Here is a 23,451-nt window from a genome sequence, read left to right on the forward strand (position 1 = left end):
ATGACTGATGGGGGGGAAATGTAAAGAATCAATAGAGAGTAACAGGAGAGTCATCATATTCACAAAATGAATCGTCCAAAGTGGGAGGAAACACTCGATGATGCCATCCATCATCATCCACAAAAGAAAATGGACCACAAATTCAAGTTTGTCTCTTTTTTGATGGATTCGTCTCACGAAGAAGCCATTGAAGGTAAACTCGGAAACGACACAAAAATAAATCTCCTTTCATCGCTTTTATCCGCTCGAATTGTTTTTGCTTCCCTCTTGTGGCTTTGATAAGTAACTGCAATCCGACTGAGCCAATATTGAACTTTTTTTTCCTAGTCATTATTTTTCTAAAGAGAATACTTTAGAGACATCATTTCCCATACCTCAAAGTCCTCATCTGTGAGGTAGACTTCCAACCGCAGGGGGTCAACGCCCTCAGGCAGCGGCCGAGCCAGGAGATCTTCCAGAGGGTATGCGGTCTGACATAGTCTGGCTAACACATCCTCCACCAGAATAATCTGGTTACACACCTCGGCTTCCTGACAATATCAACACACACGTTTTAATGCCAAAAAGCTAAAAGCACTCAATGGTGTCTAATGAACCGAATTAGCCAAATCAATCATGATAATGCTTTCCACATGGGCTGAGCTGTGTTCTGTGAAATAGTGGAGTGCACGTGCATGTGTTTGCCCAGGCCCGTATCAGATAGCGGCGCCATGATGAGATAATGTCATTTCATCCACACACCCGCTCGGTGATCTCAGCCACGTCCTCCCGGTGCTCCCAGCTGGGAAACATGTTGGTGAAGGTGAGCGGCTCCAGGCCGGCGTGGATCAGGTACGCTTTCGGGGCCTTTTTCGGATTCTTTTCTAAGGAAATCGATACGGGTGGCAGAATGAAATAGGTGATTAAGTGCTGATATTTATTATTTAAAACGGATCATTTATTGTTAGTAATAGTAAATAAAACGTAGGAAGTGGAATAGCGCTACCTCGGCAGTACTGCAGCACCGTCTCCATTGCGCACTTCCTGTCCGAGTCCCAGCGGATTCGGGCGGAGCCGGTACTTTCACTGTCCTGAGGCCACCAACCTTGCCACAGGTACACTTCATGGTGGTTGTCCACCAGGAACAATGCTGAGGTGGAGGAGACATGACAATTAATTTTGGAAGACACCGATGAAAGAAAAAAAAAATGATTCCACACATGCGTATAATTGAGTACCTGGTTGGGAGGCGGAATAAAGGTCCTCTTGTAGGAAAGGCATGGAGTTGACTTGCTTGTTGTCTCTGGCAGGGTAGTGAAACTCAACAGCTACGAAATCCCCCGAACTGCTGCTTAGCTGGTACAGACGAGGTGTGAAGTTGAACCTGCCAGGATCTGAGGAGCAGAGGTCAAATCAAATTTGAAATATATTTCAGTGTTTTTTAGGATTAAAAAAAAAGCGAATTAATTCAGGTCTTTCGGCATTCTCCTGACTTTTTATTTTGGTAATAGATGACTATAATGACGACCCACCTTGCAGCATGCAGTCGTAAGCTTTCCTGTCTCTCCTGCCGAGGGCCTCCCAAAATCCTTGCGGTTCTGCTCCCTCCTCGCATTCCCGTATGGTCACCTTGCTGCTGCTGTGAAGTCCTGCTTCCAGAGGACAACTAAGCAAAAAAAAGCACAGCAGTTAGAATAATTGTTGGGAAAATTATTTTTTTTATTTGGTTCCATTCCTACTCACTGTTCTTTGATTCTGCTGGCGGCGGTGTGTGCCACCTCCCGTGTGTGTGCTTGCGACTTGCAGCCGTGCCAGAGGTAGATGAGGGACTGGCTGACGCTCAGCAGTACCATGGAGACCCGAGAGCGCAGGCTACTGCAGTGACACACAACCTCCACTAGATGGCTCTCTGCCTCCATTTCTCCTCGCACACAGTATAGTCGCCAGTCATCTGGGAGGAAAGGTTTCCAATCTTTTTTTTTTTTTTTTTTTAAACCAGGCTAATATTTTCTCATGTAGCTGTGCCAATTTGGTACAGATTTTTATTTATTTTTTTGTGGATCTAATCACAGCTGTACTTAATATTGTGAAATTTACTTTGCGAGTTTTCTTCCTCCTCTTCTCTCTTCCCTGCATGGACGATCATCCTTCCTGTGAAGCACTGCAGGAAGCACGGAGGTTCTTTTCCTTGCTGCACTTGAATCTAGACGGGGAAAGTCCGCAGTTGTTTAACGATAACTGCAGAAAAAAGATAAAATAAGAAAACCATTTTTTTCCCCCAACCTGTGCTCCTCGCTCCTCATCCAACTCGACAGTCATGAGTGCCGACGTTCCTTTCTCGCTGACAGTGGAGTTGCGACCTTGCCAAAAAAAGTAGCAGCATTTCTCTTTGCCGGGCCCCGTCGTCTTCACCTGCTCAGGGTTTTGCCGCTTCCAGACTGAGAGGAGGACAAGCAGGAAGTCAATATCTTTAAGCGATGCGTGTGTTTGGGTGGGAGAGGTTACTGACCTGCAGTGCTGACCATGAATTTCCACTTCACCACATATGTGTCACCCTCATGGAACTGTCCGATGCTTTGGCGCGGTAGACGGCTGTAGTCAAACTCCAGGATGTGCCACACCTCCACGCCAATCGTGCTGATCTCATAGCAGCGCCAATCGTCCACTTCCACCAATCCGTAGCCCCGCCCCACATTCAAGCCGTCCACAACAGTGCAGACGGGCGCCTGGTGGAGCGGCAACATTAAGGCGGCGTCGTAGGCACGGGGCTGATCAGAGGTGGGCTGATCCTGGAGCAGAGCATTGGAGAAGTGAGCAGACGCCATAATGGTAGCACTACTTTTATGTTGGACCTTCTGATACCTTGCGATCAATACTGTGGTTGTTGCTGGTTTTGCTGGGGCTGGGTGCTTTCCTGGACTCGCTCCAATCTAAGAACTTCTCTTTGAACAACGTGGTTTCATTGTGATGAGTCAGTCTTCCAAACACTGCCCAGTCAGGACGACCCTGGCCTTTCCTACAACACACCAAAGTTGTTGCTTTCTGCATCAAAGTTGTCCTAAGCGCGTTGCCGTACTTTGGAATGAGCGGGTTGCATTCTCCGGGATCGAGGGGGTTGATGTCACAGTTTGTGTAGTCAAATGTTCCGTTCCACAGGTGTTTGGCCAGCTGGAAGGCCACCTTCCTCTGAGCCAGCGTCACTTCCTTCCCGTGCCAAATGTACATCTCACTACCAAAGTCAAAAACCAGAACCTGTGCAGACAAGGCAACATTAATACAGCAAATATTTGCTTTTAACCACACGTGCAGTAAATGTCTAACCTCCTTTGGTTTGAGTAAGGAACAACGGGGTATCTTGGCCCAAAAATCGTCATCCGGCACCAGCTTGTTGTCGATCAGACGGTAAATACAGTTGGTTTCCACGATGGCACCTTCGTAAAGCTCATCTTCATCCGGTGTTCCCGCTGCTACGCATCCAAAGACATTTGCGAGATGATGCGTACGCTTCCACAAAAGAGCTTTGCATTTGAGCTCTTACACTGGTAACTGGCGAGGCCTCCCAGGATCTTCCAGAACTCCTTGGCAGCTTGGCCGTGACTATCGACGCCTTCCTCGATGACCTGGACACTGTCGGCGCGACAACCCAGATCTCGCTTGCTTTGGATGAAGTTGCCCAACTCTGCAGCCTGAGAAAAACAGGAGTAATTTTATTGTAGTAATTCTTACTTGTCATTGAAATACTGCTACAATTCAGTAAATGGGAAAATGATGCAACGACGTGCAAGACCGTTGCAATGCTTGAATCAAAATCCGGCTTCACCTTATTCTTCTCGATGACGTTAGCAAACTCTCCCATCCAGATGAAGCAGTGGTGAGGCGTGATGAGGAGGAAACAGTCGCCGCTGTTCAGCGACGACGCCCTTGGCTCCACTAGCCTGGTCTGAATATGTCGCCGGCCTTGGGTTACAAACAAATTGATCAGAATATCCATTTAGGTACAATCCGTGTTATGTGTCACACATAGGACCTAGAAAATACATACATTTATAAATAATATAATACATAAATATATATATTTATAATTAACTACTTGATTAATAATTAAATAATTATTCTAATTTATTTATATATATTTATACAAAACACCTATTTGTTTAAATCGGTAATGCCCATTTAAGCAAAGTGCAGCATTTGTTGTCTGTCAAGAGCGAATCATATGCGACTGACCTTTGACCTGCAAGAGCATCAATTTCTTGTAAGGCACGGCGCTATTGTTGGACATCTGCTCAGAGATGTTGACACTGCGCAAGTTGACATTGCTGAAGTTCTCGGTGCTGGCAAGACCGGCCAGGGCCACGTCGGATAAATTGGAGTTCATGTTCACTGCGATGGCAACCACACAGAAGCTGCATTAATAGGTCATGGATACAAAATACAAACATAAATCGTGACCTATGACCCCTAAATGATACAACATTTCTGTCTGGTTTAGTGTAATATAAAACGCTCGAAATGTATTTATTGCTGTCGAGAGAAATGACAAAAGGGGCCTAATGATGTCACACACTATATTTCACTCTCTTTACTTTTCTCCGCCTTCATCCTCCTGCTCTCCAACAAGCCGACGTTGAGGCGCTGCTCAGTGTATTCGTGTCTGATGTCCTCTCTGGCAGCGAGCATCTTCAGCGGGTTCTTCGACGCTTGAACGTTGCGCGTCGGGCGCACCGCTCGTTTATGCTGCACCATGTCTGACATCAGCCTAAAGAGAGGTCAGATGATTTTCTCACGAGGGAACTCATGACGGATGATGTCCAACGGTGACACACTTACGTCGGAACCTGCCGCCCGAAAATGGCATCAAAATCATCCGCCAGCTCCACCTTGTTAGTGATGCTCAGCGGTTCCTCCACTTGGCGATAGAATTTGGAAAAATCCTCATCGTCCAGGGTCATGACTTCTTTTATCTTCTTCTCCGTTACCGTGACAGTAGCCTCGGGCAGCGCTGTAATAGTTCAATATTTGGAACATTTTTCAATCAAACTGCCAACTACAAAAAGTCCGCCTTTAATTTGCGTGCAGCAGGCTGACCTTTACTGTTGAGCTTGCCGAGGAATGACTCCAGCTTTTCCAGTTTCCTGTCCGACTCCAGGTTGAGATCCGGTATTGCCTTGATCTCTGCACACAACAACATGGACACAGCTGTTAGAATCATAAATATGAGCCGTGTTCTATTTAGCTCGCATACCGGCAGTCACTCACTCTGTTGCACATGAATATCACTTAAGCCATCCAAATGTACTTGGTCCAAACAGAAAATAAATAAATCTATTATCATGCCAATAATTTTCTATCAAACTGGTAAAATGACAAAAACTGAAAAGGAAAAAAAAAAAAAAACTTCCACATCATCCATCTCCTCCACATCTGTTAGAGATAATAATAAAAAAAAAACAGCATAGTGTAGATTGGATTCACCCTTGAGGGATTAATATTAGCACAACAAACTCAAAATCGGTCATGATTTCATGCGTCAGATGGAACACATTAGGACAAAGATGGTGTGGTGAGGTGACAAATTATTTGGAGGAGAAAAACAACTGACCATCTTGTGGTTTGGAAATGGCAGGGCTGCTGTTCTTGGCTTTGGACGATGATGATTGCAAAGGAGAAGGGGAGGCCAACCCTGGTGCAGGAACATACAAAAGTAAAATGGTCCAAATTTAAAACACATGAAATATCCACCATTAAATTCATGTTGCCTCTGCCAGGCAGAAATTCTCTTCCGACCTTTTTTGGCCATGCGTGCCGCCACAGTAAATTGGGTGGAATCGTTGGCAGCTCCGTGGCCTTTGGACTTCCAGGCTTCCTCTTGAGCTTCGATCTGCTCTTTCCTCTCCTGGATGGACATCTGGGCCTCGATCCTCTGCGACTCCATCGCGGCCTCGGTGATTCTCTGGTACGAGAAAGAGTGGGGGAGGAAAACAATTCAAGCTAACCAAATCTATGGTTCCAATGAGAGCGAGGTGGATTTTGTGCCATATTTTAATTCAGATTATTTCACAGCACACAAAAGAGCCAAGCAAGCACTTTTAGGTCAACTTAATTTTCTATACTTGAGCAAAGAGGTGAAAGCAAAAATATCTGTCAATCATTGCGCCTGGGAGGAGTTTTGGAGCCTTGTGTACTTAATTCTGCCACTGCGTGAAAAAATCCTTCTTTTTTTTTTATTTAGTTTTTCACCTTCCGTCTCCAGGGGTACCTCTCATCTACCTGCATGGATCTGGAAGATTTGGGGACCTTCACAGCCAGCACAACCAGGAGAAGGGATGAAGAAAGTGAGACAGTTTGAGGAAGAAGAGGGAATGATGACGCCGAACAAATTGTTTTGAGGATGAATGGTCAAATTATACACATGTGGAGTAAAATTATATATTATTGGGTGGTCGGGAATAGATTTATGGAAGAAAAAAAAAAAAGGAGAGCTGATATTAGCCATGGAGAGAAAAACAAGGACGACATGAAGAAGTCACCTTAAACCACGCACACATGGAAATTAATTCACATTGTTGGCCACATCAATGGTAGAAGGAAATAAATTAGCAGGTCATATGTGCTCAAACAGTTTCCTTGCTAAATAATTCAATTTAACCATCACTAGCATGTCATTTCTTTTTAGGATCCAGATTTATCTGGCTGGAGAATGAAAGAAGGGGTTTGTTATTCTATCATCAAAACCCATCAAACTTGAAAAATGTTATTCGGCGTCATGAGTCAAATTAAGGGCAGTGGAGGCCTTCAGGCAGTTTGAGTATAATTTAAGAGGATCACAAGTATAAATTATGTATTATCACAATAAGACTTAAGGCAAGTAGGCAAAGTTTACAGTGCTTTAAATTTTTTCACACCATTTTCTTATAATGATTTGATATTCTGCATTACATAAAAAAACATATGTGGCTACTACACAGGGCTAACTACACCTAACTTTCTGCAATCTTGTTAATCAGGCAGAAATTCAGGTTGCACACAGAGGTAGAATATAAAGCACAATATTCAAAAAAGTAGCAAACAGAACCAGCACCAAAGCAACACCAAACTCAAACAACTAATTGTAGATTAGTTCAAATTGATGCACACCATTTTGCAGTCTTACCCAAAGTTGGTCAGACACTGCAAGATCATCCATCATCAGTTCCTCATCGCCCTAGACAAGCAGCCGCAGGAAAAGGTTTGTAATTTATTTCATTTATTATATGTTAGAGGAGCTCATAAAGTCAAATTGAGAACAAATTTTGATAAAACCCATGTTCTAGAAAAAAAATGTTTCAATTCCCTACAACGTACGTTTTAATACTTCCCAAATTTGGACATTTCGAAATCTTCTCAAACCTTCACCTTCTGTCAATGATAGCTCTTTGTTACATTCATGGTAAAACATTCCAAACACAGCATGTCTGACCCGTGACTGCCAGCACAAACAGCAAAAAAAAAAAAAAAAAAAAAAAAAAAACGGAGAAGCGTGTCAGCGTGGAGAGGAGTTGAACACACTCCGATAAGGGGAGCATAAACAGATGAGGTTTTGTAGCTGTTGGAAAGGAAACTAAACACAGAGGTTTGTGTACTCGTACCCCCAACATAGATACCCAGCATGCCAACATAAACGCACATGCAAAATGGAACGGCGGCTTTATTTTCTTTTTAAACACAACAAATAAGCAGAGAATGACAGAATCAAGATTTACATGTGGTAGAGTGGAAAGAAACGAGGGCGGACAAAACAGAATAGTGGGTATAAAACAGTCAGAGAAAATATGTCGAGCTTTTTTAGTTATTCTCAAGCTAATTTTAATTTTATGCCAAAACAGAACAAAAATGTGAAACTAACTCGGATGTCACACTTGGTTTCCATGGCTGGAATAAATGCAGCTAGTAAAAGTTAAAGCAGAGTGAGACGACTGTAGGGAAGAAAGAAAGAAAAAAAAAAAAAGAGGAGAAACATACACAAACCTCTTTGTTTAGCTATATTATATTGCTCATCCAGAATTTTTGGACATGCATGGTAGGATGAAGAAAGCCTATAACTGTTTAGTAATAAATTATATCGCATATTTTGTTGTGACATGAGAAGCCACACACAAAAAAAAAAAAAAAGCACACGCAAGCGATTGACTCATCTGGTTACCTTCTTCATGAAGCTCTGCTCCACTTCCCACAAGTGAGCGTTCTGGTCGTCCACGGCAACCTTCACTGCATCCTGCTTCTTATTGATCCTGTTCCTCCAGTCGTCCTCGCCGCTCTTCTTCAGCAAAGCCACCCTAAATGATACAAGAGGAGGGGGGATTTGTCTTGCAGTTCATTTGAGGGAAGTTTTGAATCCAGACAAAGCGATTCTTTGTCGAAATTGCTCAAATGAGCAAATGATAAGGAACTTTGACAGCGCCAAGCTACTTTTATTTCACGGAGCCAAAATCAAAGATGAAAAAAAAATTGTGGTGAATATTTAGTTTGAAAAGAATGAAATCCACACAGAAAGATATGTGTGACGACCAATCGGATTTTATATCCAGTAAAATCCAAATTGTCCGTGGTTACATAATGTCCCCAGTCAATATGGATTGTAACGACTGTCTGGTTAGTGTGAAAAAGTGACCTGGCCCAGCTTACGTAATTCTTGCGACACAATCAATACCAGTCAGTGATTGACTCCATTTTCCCTTTGCTCAAATGAAGTGGTGACGTAATCCACAATTCCAAAGCAGCATTAATAAAGTGAAAAAGAAAAAAAGATATATTTCTATCTTTCACAAGCTGACCTCTGTTTGATGGACATGTGTTTGGCTGTCATCCCGTCACACAGATCGTCCTGCGGTTCAGATTGCAACGTGCCGGCTCCAAGTTCCCCGTCGTCGGGGTACGCGTCCGTCTCGGGAGGCTGGCACACGCCGCCCCTCGATGAACCCGATGCTAGTCTGGATCTCACAATAGTGGGCTCGGGCAACTCTGTTGTAGACAAACACAGCAATAGGATCAATAATGACCTTTACTAAAAAAACCAAAACTAATTATATTTATAAATGACAATATCTAATATACTGGAAAAGAATATTTTGAAGAGCACACATTACAAATAACCAAATGAAATCAAAATGTTTAGTCCTCACCTTCACTGAATGTTCTCCGCCTCTGGAAGGCTACATGGTCCCCTTCCTCATTTTTTTGTTCCTGCCTCTCTATCAACATGTGATGGTCTGAGTTAAGCATGGCTTCATCCAACCTCCCTCTAGATCGCCACTGCTCCTCCTCTTCCTCCCTTCTCTCTCTTCCAGCATGGGGATGAGGCGGAGCCGCCTGCCTGACTTCTCTCTCGGGAGAGGGGAGCTTCCTCTTCCCCCCTGCCCGCTCTGTTTCTTCCTCTGCATGTCGCGAGGCTCGATAAGGCTGAGTTTGGTGGTCGTGGGGTCTCGGGTCAGGGGCGCTGGCTTCAACTGCCGCTCGAGTGACGTGGATGTCTCCTGCGTGGTCAGTGGATAGCGTTCCTCCTCTGGACGAAGGGAGGTGTTCAAACTGAGAACCTCCATCATTGTGAAGCTAAAAAAAGAAAGAGAAATGGAAAGCATGGAAATTGGTCATAGAAGCGACGCTGTACCGCGCACAAACATCGCCTCATCGAATTACGGAGAAACATGCTGACTCATCACGGACTGACCGGCTTGATGTACTTCCTGTCCATCAAAGGGTGGCTCAAGATCACAATGCACAATCACATGCCAGCTACAACCTACACGCAATGCATCGTGCTGTAGCCAAAATCATACTCCAGGAAGTAGACCTGAAACGGTTTCCCATTTAAAAATTGAATTGCAGTGACACTTGGCCGACATGTTGATATTGAGTCAGGCCGAAATCAGACGCTTGGCCATGCAAAGATGAGAAACAAGCCACGTGATGTGCCAACAGAAATGTGCGGTCATTTCTGAGAATTGGCCCCCCACACGAGCGCTTGGTCGATATTGTCGCAAGCAAGTGCACGCCTCCCTGAGGAAGGAGGGCAAGCTTACTTGGTGGAGTTCTACCGGCTTCTCACATTGCTCCTGTTCATCCTGGCTGTCTACGTCTGAAGACTCCTGAGTGGAAATACGCACAATTCTTTGGCTAACATAAAAAAAGGGGGATTTTACTGGTTTACTTCTTTTTATGTGAGAGGTCTGGACCAATTGCAAATTCATGTGTTTTAAAAATTCTTTTCTTTCTTCTTCTAATTTCCTTTTGCCAGTTTCTGCGACTTTAATTGATGCCTTAACTGAGTGCATTTGGAAAGGATAGTCAACTGCCTTCATGCTTGGGTGCACTTTTCCGACTGACTTTTTTTGCAACTGCCATTTGCCATGATTGTGACATTTATTTTTCACTGGAACGGAACAATTTGGTGGTTATTTTTGCAAAGTTGATGCATACAGCCATACATAGTGACTTATGACTATAAAATAAAATATCTACTATTCAGGAATTGTAGCTTTTATGCAAACATTAAAAAAATGTATAATATTTTAGGTTATTATATCATATAGTATTTGATTTTTTTAATAATATAATAGATTATTTAAGAATGTCAGCAGACACAGAAAATGTTCTTGCCCTACCTTCTCCATGTCACCAAGAGTGATAGGTTGTGTCTGATAGCGAGCGCTGCTCCTGCGCTGACGCGTGTCCCCCCTGACGCGAGTCACTCTGGTGGGCGGTTGAGCCAGCCGGTTAAACAGCGCCATCTTCTCCGCCAGACTGAGCGTGCAGAGGTCAGGCTCCTCCTGGGCCTGGGATTTATCATCCATTGGTGCGACCTGCTTGCAGCTCTGGGGCTCTTGCTCGGGCGGTGTTCGGCGAGCGTCTGGCGCCTGCTCGCGGGCGCTGGCGTTGTGATGCGATGATGCCTGCAGACTGCGGGGAGGATGAGGCGCAGGGAACAGAAAGGAAATACTTAGCTGTGGTCACGCAATCGAAGAAAATGCACTCTTCATGCGCTGACTATTTCAGACTCAAACACATCAGTCGCATTGTAAATTAGACAGGACCTCAAAATCATGCCAGGATATTTTTTTTTTTTTCAAGCAATTAATGAAGATTAATAACAGAGTCAGTCAGGTGCGAATTATGCCGGACACACACATATCCGGGATACCTGCTCGGAGCGAGGGCGCTGCAAACAAGGGTGGGGCTAGAGACGCGCGCTACAGCCGTGTGAACGGTGTGTGGCACATGAGTGGGGGCGCTACAGTAGTCCAGGACACGGACACACGAGTGTAACAACACACATTAACAGAGAAAAGAGAAATCAGAAGTGTTGGTGGGAGAGGAGTTCATAAGGTTGCTTGTCAGTCCACACAACTCCACATTTCATTCGAAAATTTATGGACGGATCTTACAAATGAAATATTGTTGCGCAAACTAATATTAGATTACTTCTCGTGACAGAGCTAGTGGATGACTCACGTGGTGGCGATGACCACCTCCTCGGTGGTGACTGGCTGAGTTCTAGACCGATCCTGTGTCCGTCTCAGCCTTCGGTCGACTGCAGCATTCCTCGAACGGGGTTTGCCAGACCCAATGTTTTTCTCCAGTTCCTGATAATTAGAATAGGCGTGTCAACGAATTGTTATGTTACACGGAAAATGTCCGGCTGCAAAGAGACGCCGTGAGTGAATTGGCAACGGTTAGACGACAACGATAGCAAGTGTTTGGAAATAAGAGTCCAGAGACTACAGAAAATGCTTGAGGCCAATTTCACACTCACGCAGAAGGGAATGCTTGTTCTATTGCAACACACCGATCCAAAGAATGCAGTGAAAACAAATCCGTTTTTACAGGTTGTTAAGTGCAACACAGTGAGCCAGAGAGTACAAATAAAATGTTTTTGATTAAAAACACGTACACCGAGCTTAAAGTTGGGCTCACTCGCATAAAAGTCGCACGCATGTGCATGAAATGTCAAAGACGGGAAAGGTCACGGAGGGAAAGTGAAGCTCACCCTGAAGAGAGAGCGCTTGGCCGCTACGCTCAGCTTGGCCCGTTCATCGAGCTTCTCTTCATCAGCTACACAGACAATAAAAAATATTTTTTTTTAACCTACAGTGAGTGCAAATTTTAGACATACATTTTATTACGCGTCACACCTTCTACCATAGTAGTCCTCTTTTTGTATAGTGACTCAAAAAGGCAACAGAGAGAGCAACTGTCAATCACAGAGAATATTTGTTGCATGATGTCATGTCACATATCCTTCAGACTGTTTGTTCGTGCAGCTGTGCCACTCACACCTGTCTCGGACTCAACAGTGAGGTCAGTCACTAGTTCTGTCCTCGGTCCCTATTTGCTACCGACTATATATGGTGGGGCGGATCGCACGGTTGTAAACCGAATTGACACATATTTCGTATTTCAGAAAAACAACCAAGTCAAAGCACTTTACCTTGATTGGAAGTCAATTCGGAGCTCACACAGGACCTTCAAAAAAAAAAAAAATCCAATCAGCGAGACCTCCATGCGGATAAAACTGTGACGAGCTGTTAGGAACAAAACCGAGAGCGGTCGCTCTTGACACAAGAAGCACTTTGGTGAGAGGCAGACACTTACGGTATGCTGAAAATGTTATCGTGAGTGTTAGAAGAACAGTCAAGGAAAATAAGCTTGCGAATTAGGCGGCATGACTGACCACTTCTATGATCCTAACAAAGGACAATTCATGCTTTCCACATGGAATAACCCTTGCTATGAGGCCTAACAGAAACAACCTTTGACCTTAAAACATTATTTCTCTCGCCACGTATTTAACTCATTCACTGCCGTTGACGCCTATAGACGTCCAAGATCTATGTTAAAGGAACAAGCAGGGAATGAGTTAAGGGATGTATTCCATTTTCTGGCTCACATAGAAATCTGATTATGGACTTAGTGCATATACAGCAGAAACAAAACATTTAAGAATTCGGTTTCATGCATGTTTTGGTTTTTCCATGCATTGCTGCATCCAACGCGGTACCTATCGGTCTCCTGGCGCTCAGAAGTGGTGATGGGCTGTGTCCTAAACCTCTCTGATGTCTTTCTACACTCCCCCGGATAGATATAGTGAAGGGGTCTGCGGCCCCTGCAAGAGGCTCGGTAGCCTGCTTGGCCCTGATTCGCCGCATCACTGGAGGGCCCGCAGAGGAGAAGGCAAAAAGTACCCAAAGGAAAGAAAATACAGCATGTGAGGGAGAGAGAGAGAAAGAGGTGAGCGGCGATCATTCATTTCTTTAACTGCACACTCAAAACGTAGACGTTAAGCACATGCGTGGGGTAGTTTTAAAAATACGAAAATTTATTGGCCGCAATTACAAATGACGGCGCCGATAAAGCAGAAGCAGGCGTGGCGTTAGATGAGTAAGGCGTCAAGTCGGCAGCATGATAGATTTTGATTGTTAATCAGAGGGCAGCAGTTGATGTTAGCAAACAAGCGCAAGCTTCCAGAGCATCTCCACCTACGCTTCGTCTCTGCGTCTGCTCGGGGGAGTGTTGGAGCTTTCCATGTACGAATTTCTGAGCTGGGCCACAGACACACGGCTGTCCTGGTGAATCTCTGCGTTATTTTTCTTGGCCTCCTGCGAATGGTGACGCAAGCTTCTATGATTTGGCTCTTGATCACCGAGATCTGCTACAGGATGGATCGGCGCTGCTTTGGGTTGGATGTGAGATGCCGACAAGCCTTTCTGGACATAAATGAGATTTTCACGCTCCCTGGACCTGTTGCTGGTTTCTTGTTGATGGCTGGTCTGCTCTGTGTGTCTGGAGGGCTCAAGTGTTTCCCATCTGGCTCTGCCTCTGTGGCCTCTTCTTGGAGGTTCTTCAATCTCAGTGAACGCTTTGGAGGACCTCATCTCATCATCTCTTCTTCCTCTATGCGGGTCTTCGGCGCTCCTCTCCCTGCGGCGGACCTCTGAGGGTAGTACTGCTTTCCTACAACGCAACAGGCCCTCTGTCCGAACGTCGCCCGTCTCCTCACTTTCCTCATCTGGGAGCAGCTCCAGTTTGGATGGAGCGCCAGAGGTCATGGACAGATAACTGGGATAACCGGTAATATCTGGAGCCCCTGGTGGCCGGGACGGAGAAAGCAGCGCTTGCGGGTGATGGTGAGGGTGGTTCTGCTGGGGAATGGTTGGCTCCGTGGTGTACCGCGCAGACGGCTGGTGCTGAAATTGTCTGCGATATGTCGGAGCTTCTGCGACACTTGCCGGCTCTGGGCTCCTCTGACGACAGTCCTCCTTCGCAAGCCTCTCCCTAACTCGAATTCTTCAAGGAGACAAAGAGCTGATTAATGTTGACGTTTGTATCCAGGCCAAAGTAAATTTGTATTTAATGATCAAATTAGTCATTCAATTGGATTCTGCCTAACTGCTTTGTTTTTATTGTCGAGTTTAACAACTGAAATGGGACGATCAGTACTTGGGCTGGGACAAAAAGTTGATTGATTTTTTTTTTTGTCCTCAGGCTTCGCCGGAACCTCGATGCAATAAGATGAATTTGTATGTATGATAGTGCATAAATATACCGTGTATTTCTTTTAAATAGAAAATACTCATCTTAATTGTGAATATACACGACAAGAATTAATTAACACAAATCAATCAACACGGCATTATTCCTGCAAAATATGACTCTACAATATTGCAATTGGTTAATAGCTTCTATGTTATTGTATAACATGGTACAGCCCTTCAATGTATTCCAGTGAGGGGGGTGGGGGGGGGTGTTCAACCGTTCACACCAGAATGAGGTTGAGAATGAAGTTACGCTCTTAGCAAAGGGAATTGAAATTCGGGACGGTGAGGATGATGACGATGGGACCGGCTGGCTGTCAAAGCTCAAAAGCAGAGATTCTTAGCTGTCATGTGATCCGTTGGAGATCTTCAATGATGCATAACTGCAATTTTACTCTTAAAATTAAATATAGGAAAAGGTTTTAAGGAGTAGCGCTACATCCTCTACTGACAGTTTAAGAATGACTGCTCTTAAGTCTTGATGGGGACAGGAACACGCGGGTGATTTGGGGGTAGCCACAACCAGCTTTTGGGGGTACCTCGAGGGCCAGTTGATTAAGGTGTGGGTGTCGCCATCAGCGTCAGTCTTGAGGAACCAATCAGGGCACACTTTTGCCCTTGTACTGTACATCATTGAAGGGTATATGTATAATAAGACATTTGAATACATAAATAAATAAATATGGCCCTGATATTTTGATGTATGCCCACACTCATAACCGTGTGTAATACATCTTCCCTGTAATCCACATGGCCAGTCCAGTCCTGCATGGAACTGATTAAGTGAAGATGACCAAGAGTTGTATCGTAAACCAGTGATATCATCATGCCCTAGTGTAGGACAGATGTTGCCAATGAGTCACACCAATCTGCACACTAACTTCACTTTCCAGCACTTGAGAAGAATAACATGGCAAGCCCAAACAGGGTGTCCGAATGAGGTAAGCGGGCATTCAAGAAAAGGAGTGCGAATAAAGATATCGTGACCCCCCACTAACATCTCCCGTTGCTAGCAGTATTACAACAGCGTGGCCTAGAGTTGAACTAGAGGTTTCTCAATGCGTCATATTTTGTCACGGCGTAAACGAGAAGAAGGGTCGGATCAAATCAGATCACGGGAATACGCCAAAGAAAACAGATCATTTTAAGTTCACGGTAACAAGACAATCACTTTTAAAGGGAAAAGAACCAGAGTACTCACCCATGTCTGGTGAGTATGTTATGGGCCTGCTGCTCGATAAAGAAGTCACCAGGTGACACGCCGTGTTTGGGTGAGGGGACAGAAGGTCGTCTGCTCATCTTGGGCGAGCTTGGCGGCGCGCCTGTGCCGGTGTAGTCCCGAGCAGGCACGCTGGCGCTGGAGGACAATGATGTAACATCCATGTAAGTGGACGGCTCAGGAGCGGCTGCTCTGCGTTGATTCTCCAGGTTCAGGAGCCGCTCCCTCTCTAAGAAAGAATCCACTCTGCTTCGACTCATTTCATAGCCCGCCTCGGGATGGCTCTTTTGGGGTGCGCTTTGCCCTCGCCTCGGACTACCGGTGGAAGTCATAGCGAGGTTTCTTTCTTCATCCGGGACAAACTCCGCTTTGTTACGCCTTTCGGGGCCATCGGGCTCTTTAAGAGGACGAGTGTAGCGGGATGGATGCTCCATGTCTGGCTCCAGGTCCAAAGAGATACCATAACGCTCAGCCAGCTGCCGACGGCGCTCCGCCTTGTAGCGGGCAATGCGTTCAGCTTTGGACTCTAGCTCTGGACCACCTTTGCTGGATGATGGTGATGAATTGTGATCAGCGTGATTGGAGGCCTTCGGATCAGATCGATGTTGACTTCTGGACTGTCGCTCAGGAACTAGCGGCTGCATACTATCTGGATTTTCTAACTCTTCCATTCCATATCTTTGCACTGTAACTACAAGAGGTGCACGTTAGTCTTTTCGATATGCCCAACTATTGAGTCATTGTAGGATCTCACCACCACGTGGCTCGCATGAGTCAGAAGCTCTCGTGTATCGCGGTGTATCTTCTTCCAGAAGACGATTGGCCACCAAATTGGGCAGGACCGATGGATGCGGCTCCCCCTCGATGCCTTCCAATCGCCGGGTGATGCGCTCCTTCCTAAGCACGTGGACACGTATGACATTTTAATCACGAGTAGACTCGATAGGAGGCCATCATCTCCCCACCTGTTCATTTCCAAGTCACTCGTGCTTGTGGTGATGCCTTCAAATCGTTTCCTCAACTCAGAGACTTAAAAAGGATGGTGATTAAAATGTTGACCATCATTTGCAAAAATAAACTAAAAATATAAACAATGACATACCTTTGTTGAGATTAGCCAGGAGACTAACATCTATATCTTTGGTAACTTTGATTGGGTCACCTTTTTCGTCCAAAGAGAATTGTTTTTGGAAGCTGAGGGTTAAAACAAAAGTCGTATTACCGCCTTTAGAAACAGGAATCCCATTCAGCAAGGATTTTGAATTACGATACAGTTCAGCTCGACTCGCACAGATACACAACGAATCTCCCTTCAGTTATTCGGGATTTAATCTAAAAGCGCAAAAGATCTGATCCAGATGTGAAAAATTAAAACACTACACTGCGTGTTTTTGTCCCTTCCAGAAACCACATTGTTGTTGAACCTCATTTACAAAACTCCATTGACGATGCCGGTTTCTTTCCCACGCTTGCGTTCCTGCTGCAAAGGTAACGTAGCAGGCTGGGTGGAGTATTTGACAACCTGCCAGAATGCAGAGTAGTGCTTCTAACGCTGCAGTAAGAGCTAGCAAGGTGACATGATGCATTTATTTAACTAGACATAGACACTGGTTGTATTTTTACCATCATTTTTATTCATAGAGTCAAAAATGTCATTCTTATACCATCTTACCTAAGAGCTCTCCTCTGAAGCAATCTGCTTTTGCTAATTGTGATAGAGCTGTCACTTGGGAGTCCTGAGAAGAGAGGATAGAAATATTTCATGATCAGTATTAGTCTTCAGAACCTATCATTAAGCAAGCTTGCTGGCTCTTCTACGAACGTCGTATTGCGAGATGCAGAAGTCGTTATGGAATGACGTCATTGCGTTTGTATCTTAAGGATTTGTGTGTGTGTGTGTGTGTGTGGGGGGGGGTCTTTTTAGAAACAGTGTCACAGGGATTGTTAAGTCTGATCACACATCAAGGTTAATGTGCAAGTGCAAGTTGGGACAATGCCAGAGAGAGTCCAGCACATTAATGTATCCGAGCGGCCTGAAAAATGAAAGACAGTCCAAGGAGAAACGACTCTTACTTCCTAAAAGCACAAACACACTGTCCACTCCACAAGGTCTATTTTTTTCGGAGTCGGTTTGTTGCAATTCTTGGACCCGAGTGGTTCGATCCATGAAGCTTCATGACAAACATGTGGTCTCACTCCATCCCCCTCAAAGTTCACTTCAGGGCTGAATCACACCACCGGCTTCACTTTGCTCCACCCAAAATCTTCCCCTTGAGACAGCTCACCCCGAACACCCACACACATTCTACCACCCTAATCTCTTATCAGATGGTTCTATTAGCGTTGATGCTTTAAATCAGTCCCACTTGAATACATGGGAAGAAAGAAGGATTATTTACAGAGGGCAGTGTGCCTGCTTGTGTTTGGGGAGGGGTCCGGTATTGTTTCAGCTGGTCGGAATAGGGTCCGCGCAAGACCTGACGATGTCCGTCTTCGGTTGACGGCGAACTAATGGTGTGATTGAAAAACTCGAGAAAACCGACTCAAACAAGAAAACAGTGTTCCATCAGATCTTGATGAATGGATGTCTCTGTAAAATATCAATGACTATAAATCTGTCATTAATGATACTTTGTTAAATAGTCAAGTCATCAAAGTGTTTATTTTCTGGCGCGACTCACACACAAAGTAGAGAAAGATGTTATTTTCACTGGAATATACTGGCAGCAATGGCGAAAGATTTTTGGAAACAACAACACAGTGTGTACAAATTGCTCAATTCCGGGAAAAAAAAATAAATCATTATAGCATCACTGAAGACATCCAACTCTGAAAAATCAAACTGACATGACCATTTCGTATATAACAAATCTCAAGAAAGTAAATGCAGACACTGAAGTCATTTCTATTTTGCTGTAAACAAAATATTTTGTGTACAAATACTTGAAAGCTAAAATGTATCAGCTTTACACCGAATGGAGCTTGTTTGCACAGAAACACTAGAGCCGACAAAAAATATCTCCTGGAATGCCTCTTAACGATACCCTAGCTGTCAAAAAATGATGTCATGGATCATTGAGCCGTTCCTCGGAATCTTAAGCACGGGTTTTGAGTAATCACATCAGAGTTCACAATACAAATCTATTAAAAGATCAACTGTCTAGAAGGAAACCAAATATCAACACGAGTGCAACATGAGTGAAGCAAAACCAAAGAGCCAAGAGGGCCAGAGCATATGTTCAAGGTGTGATATAGGATTAACTTTGATGCTCGGGATTACAGCGTCCAAAAGAAAAAAACGTGTCGTGCTTTAACTGACGGCATTACATCACACCGTGCGCGTGCGTGTGCATGTAGACGTCTACAAGCAATTCCACATCTCAGTCAGCCTTCATCATTCATTGAGGAGGACAACTTCAAATTGTGACTAAAGCCTCACTGAGAACAGCTTAGAAGGCAAAACAGATGGGGGGCATCAAAACCCCAGGCGAGGCCAAGGCTGCAAACATGTTAAGATTTAAGAAAAAGGCTCCACAATAAGCCAATTAGCCTTTCAATGCCAATAACTGTGAAAGACGGAATAATCCTAATTTAAAACCAGACACCATAGAGCACTTTAAGTATTGTTCTTTTAGATCATGAGTACTAAGTAAAGTAAAAAAAATTCAGTCCTGGGCAAGAAAACAGGCAGAACATCAATGTTCAATCAAGCGATCATCGGGGATAAAAGCTTCAAACTGTGAGCGGCTTCTTGTGGATTGCAAGCTATTCCCTCCTGGGGGAAACAGGTCTCAACACTCGGGGAAGATCACAAAGACGTGAGGTAATGAGAAGCAGCCACAGATCAGTCAACAGTGCAAAATTATTTCCGACTCCATCACATACTGTCCATATATATTATCTATTACAAGTTTTCTAAAAATATATCACAAAAAGAAAATTAAATATTCAATACAATTATTAACCCTAATAGTCAGTTTTGATTGACACTTTCAGATATATTATTAAAAAAAAAGGTTCATTACATAAGTCTAAAGAGCATCACTAAGATGAATATGTTTTTTTGTTTCTCATGGTTTGAGACCAGGTGCTTTCCTTAAAAAAAAAAAAAATGTCAGAGTGCTTTATCTTTGCTCGGCTGTCCTTGGAGGCTCCAGCTGCGGTGCAATGACAGCTGGTGGGAAAGAAGGACACTGAGCAGAGAAGAAGCAAGTCTGCTCTGCATCACCTGACAACTTCTGTGATTTTATCAATCGGAGTAATCTGTCATCAACTCCAAAAACATCAGACCAGAGCAGAAGAGATCCAATTCTCTTACCTTCACCGCAAAACTTGACATGGCTTAGATAATTGGAAATCCACGGGTTCCGGTACATTTTGGCGAACAAACCAAAAAAGTTCGAGGAGATGGTGAATCCAAAAAAGGAAAGCGCTGCAGCCGCAGAAGCGGTGATGCAGCACAAAGCAGTTTTGACAAAGCTTTGGGACAGAGTGAAGCGAGAGAGCGAGAGCGAGAGAGAGAGACGATGAAGTCAGGTAGCATTCGAGTCAGGGAGGAGAGAGCGTAAAGAGCCTAGCTGCAGGAAAGGAAAGGAGGTCCTGGTTAGTTTTCTCCCAACCCACCAGCACCACAACAACAACATGCAAAGCTGATGCACATGCTAAGCTCATTAACCGAGGCCCGATGACACAGGCAAATGACAGCCGAGTGGTTTGAGTAAGCACACAGAGGAGCGAAAAAAGAAAAGATGAGTGAGTGAGCGAGAGGCAAGAAAAAGATGGGAGTGTCCGAGGAGAGCGCTGCTTTCCAAATCCTTGGCTTCTAAACACCAGTGGGGTGCCAAAGAAACCCGTGCTGAACATGAGGGGAAGGGGAGAGTGGCGAGATGGGAGTGAACCAAAGTGAGAGGGACAAGGAGAGAGCAGAAAAAAACCCTCTCAGCCTGATGAGAAATTCCACTCCTCGTCCAGCGAGGATTAAATAAAAAGGGACAGAGACAGGAAGGCAGATAAGATTAAACGCATTGGAATAAGAAAATACCAAAATATGAACGTAGGAGAGCAACTGGATCTAACTCAGTAGCACAAAGCCAACAGGCAGTGGCGGCGCTAGACAGGGGGGGGGGGGGCGAGGGGGCACGGTCCCCTACCCTGAAATATGCACAGCGACCAATTCATATTTTTACACCAAATGTGCCTCTCCTCCTCAAAGAACACATCAACCACTAATTCAGATGTGAATGCCAAAAACAGGACACGAAAACTTGCAGACTCACAGCTGTCGTATACGTCAGGGTGTCAACGATGAGCTTATCGCTGCACTGAGAAGGCCTCACAAGGAGCCTGGCATGGAGCCCAACGTGGTTATTCCGACGCTGACGGCAAAAACGCCGCCGTGTATCTTATCTATCTCCGGCATACACGGTAAACCTGTCAACGTGAGCTAGGTCATTCATGATGTATTCATCTCCCTGGGCTACGAATACGATTCGCAATAATGGGAAGCAAAATAATAGATAGAAAACCTTGGTAGCCTAGTCTGGGTTGAGAAGATCTTTACATCGGGCCGAGATGAGGTCACGTAAACGCGCAGCTCCAAACCGAAGAGAAATTCTGCGTTCTGTAATGCTATCATCACTTCTTGCATTTGCGAGCACGTAACACCTGGTATGTCCGTCTCACTTGTTGGTAATGTTTGTGTGTTTTGACTCATCCGTCAAAGATGAGATCAGCCCCGCAAAAAAAATGGTTACTACCCTGTTATTAGAAACGATGACTGCTGGAAACGGGCAAGACCTTACAGGTTACGGCTTCGACGCTTCTCTGGGTCTGAAAGCTTGGTGGAGAATTTTAGGGTCAGTTTAATGGAGAGAAATATCTGCGAATGTTTCGAACCTGAAATTACAGTTGGATCAAAGAGAGCCGAATGGGTCAAAGGTCAGTGACAAACAATTGTGGATTGATTCCAGGATACAGTAACTATTAAGGAATTGTTTTCCTTAAAAAAAAAAAAAAAAAACTGCAGCAAAGCTCAAAGAGAGCACGAAAAGGTCGCTGGTCTTGAATTAAAGCAGACTGTCCACAATAATTTCCTCTGATGTTCACATCATTTTGTGGTTAACATTTTTATGCCAAGAAATACATTTATCACTTGCCCCGGACCTTTGTTCTTCCGTCTCTCTCTGCTATAACATTTACTAAATCTGAAATTAAAAGGGTTCATTGAAAACCAGGATTGTAGGAATATGCTCATGTTTTTTTTTATGCGGCATTCAATTGTATATCATACGAGACCAGACCTGCCAAAGAAAATATCGGCTTTGAGTAAAAATCTCAAAATGTCCCCGAATGCAAACTTAAACTGTAACAACTACACAAAGCAACCCTGTGAAGTGAAATATAATATATATAATTGACTCTAAAGCCAAAATAAATTCGAGTTCTATTAGGTGAAGTGGTAATTTGTTGATAATTCTACTCATATCAAATTGTATCAGCGAATCACAAAAGTGAAATTAAACAGCTCAGAGAAGCAGACAAGCATAACAAAGTTGTTCCTCTCCACTAATCACCTCCCCAGATGTTCAGTCAACTAAACTGGATGATTTCAGCCTGGACAAGCTCACATGTGCAGTCAGTCATTATTAGATAAACACTTCCAGACAATTATTTTTGCCCTCAAGACAACCTCTGGTACACAATAGCGTTGCAGCAGGTCTGTTAGCAGTCACAAATAATGGCCGCATCACCTTCCTGCTCCAAAAACTCAGATTAGGGGAAAACACAGGAAAAGAAGGAAGGAAGTATTTCTTTATTTATTTATTTAAAAGTCAAATTTATTCATTTACTGTATGAGAGACCTCCGACTTCAATCTTCATAATCAGCTTCCCTATCACAACCGCCACAAACACAAAACTTTCCATTCCCACTAAAAATAGACACACAAGGACAATTCTGACCTCATGTAACAATTTGACTTTCTATTAACAGACGGCAGCACGCACACTTTGGCATGGCTTTCTTAAAATAAACCAGATAAGCATTCTCAACTTTGTGTTGACAAGTGAAGTGCTCCGGAAGTCTAGCGATGCTTCTCATTTAAAAACAAAAGCAAAAAAAACAAAGCTGTGATTTCACTTGAATGAAATCTGTCCCTCCAATCTCTGCATATTGAATACCTGTTGCAAATTGCAATCATGATTCTTTGTAGACAAACAGGCGCCCTAGAATGAACGCACATTTGTATGCTTCATTCTGACACTTAGTCCACATCTGGTCTTGGGTGCTCCAAAATGCAGAATACGCGGTTGATTGCATTTGCCGGCGATTTGTTTCCATCGCTTAAGTGCCATGGACAGCTTCCCAATTGGAACCGCTAACCTGAAGGAGAAAAACATTACAAAGGATAGAGAGGAATTGGTGGGAAGGATTTTCTCTCATTCCTTAGATTCTTAAACAAGAGTCTAAAAAAATATTGGTTGTATATTATATTGTACAGGGCCATATCCACGGGCGGCGCTAGTGGAGGGGGGCAGAGGGCACCGTCACCCCCATGTGGTTGGATCCCTCAGACCCTTTGGGTATTTTCCAATTTCTAATTCTTATCCACATCTGTCCCCCGTCGGGTAGAAATAATGAATCTTCACCAGGATTTTCTTTTTTAGATTTTGGGGGGGTTTGTTAAA

General features: G+C 44.2%; 1 protein-coding gene across 17 annotated transcripts in view; it reads right to left on the reverse strand.

The window, feature by feature from the left end:
- svila (supervillin a) overlaps positions 1-23,451 on the reverse strand; it is a 30,003-nt gene that overhangs the window by 1,014 nt on the left and 5,538 nt on the right. For 2 of the 17 annotated variants that reach the window (XM_061265580.1, XM_061265579.1), the window contains exons 2-40: positions 17,438-17,501; positions 16,868-16,959; positions 16,731-16,794; positions 16,520-16,662; positions 15,748-16,456; positions 15,086-15,169; positions 13,495-14,298; positions 13,013-13,162; positions 12,443-12,477; positions 12,002-12,066; positions 11,467-11,597; positions 11,156-11,245; positions 10,620-10,914; positions 10,038-10,103; positions 9,141-9,567; positions 8,793-8,979; positions 8,162-8,294; positions 7,133-7,183; positions 6,220-6,276; positions 5,767-5,932; positions 5,582-5,662; positions 5,068-5,154; positions 4,810-4,981; positions 4,566-4,738; positions 4,207-4,362; positions 3,800-3,936; positions 3,518-3,665; positions 3,301-3,446; positions 3,056-3,231; positions 2,842-2,995; positions 2,489-2,768; positions 2,263-2,417; positions 2,077-2,182; positions 1,723-1,930; positions 1,512-1,645; positions 1,218-1,373; positions 986-1,129; positions 742-863; positions 375-530 (exon numbers count right to left, since the gene is read on the reverse strand). In XM_061265580.1, the coding sequence (XP_061121564.1) occupies positions 375-530; positions 742-863; positions 986-1,129; positions 1,218-1,373; positions 1,512-1,645; positions 1,723-1,930; positions 2,077-2,182; positions 2,263-2,417; positions 2,489-2,768; positions 2,842-2,995; positions 3,056-3,231; positions 3,301-3,446; positions 3,518-3,665; positions 3,800-3,936; positions 4,207-4,362; positions 4,566-4,738; positions 4,810-4,981; positions 5,068-5,154; positions 5,582-5,662; positions 5,767-5,932; positions 6,220-6,276; positions 7,133-7,183; positions 8,162-8,294; positions 8,793-8,979; positions 9,141-9,567; positions 10,038-10,103; positions 10,620-10,914; positions 11,156-11,245; positions 11,467-11,597; positions 12,002-12,066; positions 12,443-12,477; positions 13,013-13,162; positions 13,495-14,298; positions 15,086-15,169; positions 15,748-16,456; positions 16,520-16,662; positions 16,731-16,738 (6,492 nt within the window). In that variant the 5' untranslated portion in view covers positions 16,739-16,794; positions 16,868-16,959; positions 17,438-17,501. Of the gene's footprint in view, positions 1-374; positions 531-741; positions 864-985; positions 1,130-1,217; positions 1,374-1,511; positions 1,646-1,722; positions 1,931-2,076; positions 2,183-2,262; positions 2,418-2,488; positions 2,769-2,841; positions 2,996-3,055; positions 3,232-3,300; positions 3,447-3,517; positions 3,666-3,799; positions 3,937-4,206; positions 4,363-4,565; positions 4,739-4,809; positions 4,982-5,067; positions 5,155-5,581; positions 5,663-5,766; positions 5,933-6,219; positions 6,277-7,132; positions 7,184-8,161; positions 8,295-8,792; positions 8,980-9,140; positions 9,568-10,037; positions 10,104-10,619; positions 10,915-11,155; positions 11,246-11,466; positions 11,598-12,001; positions 12,067-12,442; positions 12,478-13,012; positions 13,163-13,494; positions 14,299-15,085; positions 15,170-15,747; positions 16,457-16,519; positions 16,663-16,730; positions 16,795-16,867; positions 16,960-17,437; positions 17,502-20,083; positions 20,628-23,451 lie in introns of those variants that run through there. The other 15 variants (XM_061265569.1, XM_061265568.1, XM_061265570.1 and 12 more) reach the window with 15 other exon arrangements.

Source organism: Syngnathus typhle, linkage group LG19, assembly GCF_033458585.1.
Source record: "Syngnathus typhle isolate RoL2023-S1 ecotype Sweden linkage group LG19, RoL_Styp_1.0, whole genome shotgun sequence".
NCBI lineage: Eukaryota > Metazoa > Chordata > Actinopteri > Syngnathiformes > Syngnathidae > Syngnathus > Syngnathus typhle.